This window comes from Mirounga angustirostris, unplaced genomic scaffold (genome assembly GCF_029215605.1).
Source record: "Mirounga angustirostris isolate CCGP_5_RB_7025 unplaced genomic scaffold, mMirAng1.0.hap1 SCAF_1, whole genome shotgun sequence".
NCBI classification, from domain to species: Eukaryota; Metazoa; Chordata; class Mammalia; order Carnivora; family Phocidae; genus Mirounga; species Mirounga angustirostris.
Window position 1 is genome coordinate 200,493,485 of NW_026991709.1, and position 8,104 is coordinate 200,501,588.

General features: G+C 48.9%; 1 protein-coding gene across 2 annotated transcripts; it reads right to left on the reverse strand.

Annotated features, from left to right (window-relative positions):
- Positions 1 to 276: 276 nt before the first annotated feature.
- CCR2 (C-C motif chemokine receptor 2) lies at positions 277 to 6,888 on the reverse strand. Of its 2 annotated transcripts, XM_045862582.3 has the most exons (3): positions 6,766 to 6,888; positions 6,508 to 6,616; positions 277 to 2,914 (listed from the first exon to the last, which is right to left on the reverse strand). In XM_045862582.3, the coding sequence occupies exon 3, from the start codon at positions 2,901 to 2,903 to the stop codon at positions 1,782 to 1,784; it is 1,122 nt and encodes a 373-aa protein (XP_045718538.1). In that variant the 5' UTR covers positions 2,904 to 2,914; positions 6,508 to 6,616; positions 6,766 to 6,888; the 3' UTR covers positions 277 to 1,781. The 2 variants fall into 2 exon arrangements, with proteins under 2 accessions (XP_045718538.1, XP_045718537.1); XM_045862581.3 differs by lacking the exons at positions 6,508 to 6,616; positions 6,766 to 6,888 and adding an exon at positions 3,179 to 6,497.
- Between the last annotated feature and the right edge of the window lie 1,216 nt (positions 6,889 to 8,104).

Below are 8,104 nucleotides of genomic sequence, written 5' to 3' on the forward strand. Positions count from 1 at the left end.
ATAAAGACCCGGTCGAGATGCCATCTGTGCAGTGTGGGCTATGATCCAAATCGTACGAGTTAGACACCGCATCGCCATGAGCTAGTAAGCCCGTAGACCAGACCCTGGACTCCCTGATCAACAACTATCCATGTTGAATTGGTAGTCTCCCAAACATACCACAGGCTCCAACTTTCTAAGCTCAAAACCAGAATTCTCTCTGGGATTAATACGGTATTTTCAGGCTTGACATAATAGCAACTCTTAAAATGATACTCTGCCCCATTTGCAAGTTATAGTTTCAGCTTTACTTTTATTTTTACTTTATTATTATTATTTTTACATATGCGAACTCTATGCCTGGATCCAAAAATGAGGTGCTGGAAGGTAGTTTGGAAAACATTTTACCCCAACCCCATCTAGAGTCTTCCTCGTGTAGGTCCGCCCCATCTGGCCGATTAGACCCCGAGATTCACAGGCTAGGGTATGACTTCCAAGGCGGGGGCCTCTGTCATCTTTGCCGGCTCCTTCTCTGCCCCGGCGACACACCCCAGGGCCCCCACCGGTTTTCCCCCTCTCCCGGGCCCATGGAGGGGTTCTGGCTGCGCCGTTTTCTACTCCCCAAGGCCACTCTCCTGGACCTCCTCGAGCTGGCTCTGGGGCAGGGCAATCCTTCGGGCAAGAGTGATGTGATGAAGTCTCAGGGGGTGGGGGGCGCAGATGGGGCCAGGGCAGCAGGGACAGGTAACAAGAAGATAAACACAGTCAGATCCAAAGACCTGAGGCCTCTACGGGTTCGGATGCATCCTTCCTGGCCTTTCCTAGCTGATTCTGGAAACACTGCTGCAGGGGGTTGCGGGGCGGTGTGTGTGCTCACATAGCCTCCAGAGCTCTTGCTACAGTTCCCGCCTTCCTGATGCAGGAAGTCATCCACCTTCACGCCTTCTCCCCATCACTACCTGCAAACCTCCCCTTTCCCTGCACAGCCCAGACGAGGGCTTTTATTTTTCATCTCATTATAGACTACACAGATTTTATAAACAAACACGTTCATACATTTTTACATAGGGGCATGTGGCTTATGACGCATGTGAAAAATGGGGCATGATATTTAATAGATTGCAAAAGTAGACCGCGTGGTTGTCACAGATAAATGGCAACAAAGCAAAAATGTGTCATGTACTTACACAGAAGAGGATGACTGGACCCAAATGAAGCTCTCAGAGGGTTCTTGGGGTTCCCATGCTCTCCCTGAGCAGGTGGGGCCTTCCAGGTTAATATGGGTGGGAAACAGGGCCTGGGGGCAGCACTGCTGTCTGGCTGGACCAACGAAGCCCTTCCCATCCTCCTCACCCAGGCTCAGCCATGCCCACACCTCCTGGCACTCGACACTGACCCCATGCGCCCTCACGCCATCCACCCATGCCCACTTGCCCCCCTCTCCACCTCCAGCTGGACCCCTGACCAAAGGGATAGATAGCATTGCAGAGCCAGTGAAGAGAAGGTGAAGGCCGGGAGAAGCACATAAGCATTTTCCAGGTATGGCGTTTTCCAGGAACTGGGAGGAGCTCGTTGGAGAAGTCACAGTCTCTACCCACAGTTGTTCTGGACTATCCCCTGAGTGCGCCTTGGTCACGTAGGGAGGAACAAAATCTGTCTTGGTGCGCACGACCCTGAGGTTCCTGAGCGTGCTATCGCCTCAGAAGCTCACAGGCCTCCCTTCTGCAACAGACCCTTGAGGCTTTATTATCACATACAGATTGCTGTCCCCTCTTAAAAGTAAGAAGCAAACTGCTACTCATTTACAAACCAACTGAGACCTCCTGCTCCCCTGTGGAAGGTGTGTATGTGGAACTCACTCGATCCGCGGTCTCCCCATAGAAGATTGGGCACTGTTTGCAGAGGTGTTTGGCGATGTGCTTTCGGAAGAATGTGGAGAGATACCTTCTGAACTTCTCCCCGACGAAGGCGTAGATGATGGGGTTGACGCAACAGTGTGTCATCCCAAGGGTCTCTGTCACCTGCATGATCTGGTCCAGCTGACTGGTGCTCTGACAGTTGCTCACGTTAAAGGACTCCTGGAAGGTGCTCAGGAGAAGCACGATGTTGTTGGGAGCCCAGAAAAGAAAGTAAACAATCATGATCACGAAAATGAGCCGCACGGCCTTGTGCCTCTTCTTTTCGTTTCGGCACCGGAGCAGGGTCTTGAGGATGGCCGAATAGCAGATGACCATGACAAGCAGGGGCAGGACCAGGCCCAAGATGCTCCTCATTATTGTATGGAAACTCTTCCATGTTTTTGGAAAGTGAGAACTGCAGGACGTAAAATCTTCTTCCTTTTCCACTCTCGCGAAGACGATCCCGGGGAGAGAGGCGAACATGGACACCACCCAGGTGACCCCGCTTGTCAACACCCCAAAGGTGACTGTCCTGGCCTTTAATGCAAACACGGCGTGGACGATCGCCAGGTACCTGTCGATGGTCAGGAGGATGATGAAGAAGTTTCCGCCAAAATACCCAACGTGATACAGCCCGGTGAATGACTTACACATCACCTCCCCCAAGAGCCACCCATGTACGGCATAGTGGGCCCAGAACGGGATGGTGAGAAGGAAGAGCAGGTCGGAGATGGCCAAATTGAGCAGGTAGATGTCCGTCATGCTCTTCAGCCTCTTGCAGTTGATGAGGATGAGGACGACCAGCATGTTGCCCACGAAGCCGAAGATGAACACCAGCGAGTAGAGCGGAGGCAGGAGCCCGGCTGCGATTTGCTTCACATTGGCCTTCTGACAGGGCGCGCCGTAATCATAGTCATAAATGGTGGTGGGTTCTTCATCGCTGCCCTGGATGTTGGTTGTAAACAGAGAATGCGATGTGGACGGCATGTTGTGGCTGGCCTGGAGAAACGTGCTGTTGTCACCCATCTTTCTCCAACCTGTAATCAGAGAACAAACTGCTAACACGCCACGTAACCGCTGCCGTCCCCGAGCTTAAAAATACCCTCGCTCCGTGTCAGCGACCGCCTGGTCTTTGTCTCTGCTTCATGGCCATGTCCTGGAAAGCTCTCATGTTGGCTGATCACTTCCCTTTATTCCTGGGAGCAGACGCTAGCTGTCTCCCCACCAGCCGTTTCTCAACACCCCAGGCCTTCCCGGAGGACCCAACTCGCGTCGTATAATGCCCCGCACGGCATACTTACTGCTCCACATCCTCTCCAGGGGGTACACGGGCCGGTGACCCGTGCCTGGAGGACAACAAGGAAGGGCACTGTGTGAGGGGGCCTCTGGGAACGCTCTTCTCCGACGGGAGGGATGCAGCAGAAACCCGGGCCTGCCCCTTCTGCTGCTCGAGCTTGTCTTGTGAGGGCTTGGTGTTTGGGACCCTGAACAAAAGACTCAGAGAACGGAGCAAAACGAGGCCGAGTCCCAGCACCGCCAAGTCGTAAGCCCAGCCTTGAACTGCTCATCCTCTGACGTCTTGTGATTTGAAAAACATAAGCCCTCGTTTTTAAGCTACTGTGAGTTCCATGTTCTGTTACTTGCAGCCAAACGCCTTCTAACTAACTCTCAACTCTCTGCCTCCACCTCCCCGCCAAAGCTTCCTGGGCAAGGTTACCATGGCAACCCAACTACTAAATGCCCTGGGTCTGTTTCAGCTTCATCCTCGATGAGCACCGGATCCTTCTGCTAAGTTCTCCCATTTAAAACTCTTGTGCCTTCTGGGAGGTTAGTGCCTGCCTTGGGCCTCCTTATTCATTTTCTTCGTTGGTGTCTCCTTCCCCTGCCCACGCTGCGAGAGCCCCCAGGCACCATCCTTGGCTGCCACCTCTTTACCTGCTACCTCTTTATTCTCGCCCCCAAGTCCTTGCTAAGTCGTGCTGTCTAATCACGGGGTTCTAGGCACCCTGAATGTCAATGCATCCCAAAGCTCTGCCTTCCAGTCTCACCTTTCAACCGCTACATCTCAGAGTTGAATTTCCCATCGCCTCCTGCGTAGCACCCCGTGGGTTGACCCATTTAACCAGCATTCACTGAGCACCTACCGTGAGCCATACTCAGTTCTACTACTGCTGTCATGATCATTGTCATGTGAATTCTACCTCATAAACACCTCAGGGCTCAGCCCCTCTGCACCTCTGTCAGGCTGCCACTGTCTGGCCTCAGACCCTCCCCACTTCCATCTTTGCTGTGGTCTTGCTCGCAGCTTATTCCTGACCATGTTCCTTCTCAACCTGTCCTCCCCAACACTGCAATGGGATCGTGCGCTTCTCAGCTGAAAACCACAGTGGTCCCACACATTGTATGTGGCAGGACCTCAAAGGCAATGCCCAGACCACTCGTCAGTCTTGTCTACGCTCATGTCTTCCCAGCTTCGTCTCCAGTCACTTCTCAAACCCCAGGTCCTGTGCTCCCACCCCAGCCATCTCCCGTCCATTTTCCTGCAAACTTACCTGCTTCAGCAGTTTTGCAGAAGCTTGCCCCTCTGCCTAAAATGCCTGGTGAGCTCCTAGTCATCCGCCAGTACCTCTTGTTCAAATTCCCCTTCTCTGTGAAGCCAAACCTGCCTCCTCTAATCAATCACTCCAGTCATCTCATAACACTATGCATACCTCTAAACAAGCCCTTATCACACGATCTCCAATACACTGTGTGCCCCTTGAAGTCCAACCATGTTTCTGTTTCCAGCTCTTATGATATAGCATCTGGCTAAAGGAGGCACCAATAAATGTTCATTAAGGGAATGCATGAAAGTCTTTATCCTGAGTATAACATCTAACATCATTAGGCTTGATTCTCAAGAATATTCTTTTTTTTTCCCTTTCCTGGTAGTGACTGTGAATTGGTTTTTATCTTTGTACACACCTTATTCTTCAATTTCTCTTCTGATTGATACATCTCATACATCTTCCATTTCACTAAGCCAGATTCTTGGAAATCTGCTGCAACTAAGTAAGACTTCTAATCAAGCTCTGGGGGAAAAAATGTATCCACCTAAAGAATTACGTCCATGATCATTAATTGAGTGCTCCTTAAGTTCCAGGTGCTGTGCTAAATACTTTGCATGCATTAGTTTAATACTTGCAAAAATATTGTGAGCAAGTGTTTATACATTATACAAGTGAAGAATTCAAAATTCAAGCCTGGACAAGTTAAATGACTTTCCCAAATTTACAAAACAAGTAATAGCTGAGCTGGATTTTGAACCTGGGGCTATTCCGTTACAAAAGACCTCAGGAGCTCCTATCTCCAGGCTGGGAGAGCAGAGATGGATATAGAATAGGTAACAATTTTCTAGGTATGCTTCCATGCCTTGAACTTCTTTGGCATTTAGACTTAAAAGCCACACATTCACCAATATGAAAATGCCCCACCTATGCATGCAGAAGGGTGCACATGTGCTCACGTGCACACACACACACATACACACGAAAACAAGCTCCACCAGGGCCAAGAACTTTGTCTTGCAATAAAGTATCTTGGTGCCCCAGAGCCCGATCTGGCACTTAGAGTCTGTTAAATAAATATCATTTCTGTAAGTGAATGACAGAGAACCAGCAGGCTGCAAGCTGCTGAGAAACACAATGCCCCACTGTGGACTAGCCTCCCAGGCAATCCAGTGGGAGACCTTTTAAAAACTAAGATACTGGGGATCCTTGCACTCAGCCCATTAAGTGCAGCACACCCTTTGGGCTGTTCTAGAACCAACCACAGGGCTGGCCTCCTCATCTGGATGGGAAAGTGTGGACTGGACCAGTGGTTCTCAAATGCTGGGCTTCGGTATCACACAGGAAGCCTGTCAGTCAGAAATGCACAGCCCAGACCCTCTGGTGATTCAGATCAGGGGAAAGGGGGGCCAATCGCCCTGACCACTTCCACCGTGTGTTCTCTCCACGTTGTTGTTTACCTGCGCTGGCTTCTCATCTACCAGCCACCTCCTCCTCCACGACTTCTCCCCAGTCACTCCGGCACACCTAGCTCCTGACACAGCGGACTTGCAAGGTGTCACTTTCAAGTGTCAGGACACATCCTGAATCGATTAAAAGCTGACTCTCAGAAAAATAGATTCCTCACTTCAGCCCCCGTGGGCCTTCTGAATTGAGGAAAGAGGCCAATTTTGGTTCAGGGCTTGGACCATCACATAGATGGACTATGAAGCGGGGAGGGGGAATATTTGGGATAGAAAGTTCCAGCTCTTTAAAGCCCCAGGGCCTGGGAGGGGCAGAGTGAGAGAAGCAGCAGCTGAGTAGCCTGAATGTCCTTACTTTCGTGACTGTCCTCTTTAGCGCACTCTCCTCTCACCTGAGCCCCGTGGGGTGGTCTCACCCTGCTCTGCACTTGTTCACGGTTATCTGGGCCTCTCCAACATTTCTGGTGCAGACACCACCCTCCAGCCTTTTCTCCCCCAACACCATCCCCCAAGGTCCTGAGCTATGCAACCTTCAGGGTGTTCCCAGTCCCTGCATCTCCAGTGTTGGGATGCTTTGAGCCTGTGATTCATAAAGTAATGGAAAAAGCACCCACAACTCACCGGTGGATGGCTTCTCCCAAGTGGCACTAGAGGGTCTGGCTTCTCAGCAACTGAAGCAAAGAGATCTGAAGGTAGAAACTTGGTGTGCAGAAGTAGGAAATAATGTTTCCTGCAGAAGAAGGCGGAGATACAACGGCAAGTAATGGTACAGATTTAAAAAAAAAAAAAAAAAAAGAATGATATAGTTCTTCTTTTCCAGCCAGGAACATTGTACACTAGGTTGAGGTCTCCAGAGTAATATTAATTTTGAAATCTTACTTATGCAACCGTTAGTGTGAGTCAGGCGTACCCTGTTCATCGGCTCCTCTGTCTAACGACTCTGGGCTTCTTTATCTTGTGGGTCTCTATATCTGGAAATCTTCCTCTCTCTTCTGCCAGTGGTAATTTGCATGAAATGAGCACAACAGAACTTAATTTTCCAGAGGATAAATGCTAACAGTGGGGCTGTTGTTGAGGGTGGAGAAAACAGAATGAGTCTTATGTGACCATGCACACTGGTGACATTATGGATTTGGGATCTGATTGGAAATTTTTTTTTAGGTGGAGATTTTTATTGAAAAGGGAATGTAAAATTGTCTCTTGTATCAGAGATGTCCCTAGCAATAAGGGCCTCAGTTATTTCAGGTCCAACTCCTCAGAAAGAAGTTTTCCTAAAAGAAAACACCACAGAGATTCTGGGAGGATGGTCACATAGGAAGCACCAGAAATCTCTCTCCCCACCCAGACAACAATTGCACTGACAGAATCCGTCTTATCTAACTATTCTGGAACTCTGGAATCTACTGAAGACCTGCAACTGTCACGAGGAGGCTTGGATGATCAATTGCAGTTAACTTTGGTCGATTTTAGCTTTCGGCACTGTAGCATCTACCCATCCCCCACAGCCTCCTCTTGGCATGTGATGTATAAAGGCATTTCTGTGACACCAGCAACCAAAAGGGGTGAGAAAAGAGCCATAAAAGAGCAGAGTTTTGTGTGTTTTTAAGCTGTGTGCCATTAAGCTGGTATAAATTTAAATTAGAATGTTCTAACTATGCTATCGCCATGGTAATCACAAAGAAAATAGTTTTAGAACACACACAAAAGGAAATAAAAGGGAATTTAAGCATTTCATTACCAAAAAAATAAATAAAACACGAAAGAAGACAGTAGTGCAGGAAATGAGGGACAAAAAAGCCATAAGCATGCACATAAAAAAAAATGACAAAATGACAGAATTAAATCCCTCCTTATCAGTAATTACTTTAAATGTAAATGCATTAAATACGGAGCACTAGGTGTTATATGAAAACAATGGATCCTGGATCACCACATCAAAAACTAATGAGGTATTGTATGGTGACTAACATAACAATAATAAAATTTAAAAAAATTCAAAAAAGGGCGCCTGGGTGGCTCAGTTGGTTAAGCGACTGCCTTCGGCTCAGGTCATGATCCTGGAGTCCTGGGATCGAGTCCCACATCGGGCTCCCTGCTCGGCGGGGAGTCTGCTTCTCCCTCTCCTGCTCCCCCCTCTTGTGCTCTTTCTCTCTCTCACTCTCTCTCTCAAATAAATAAATAAAATCTTAATAAAAAAATTCAAAAAAAAGAGAGAATG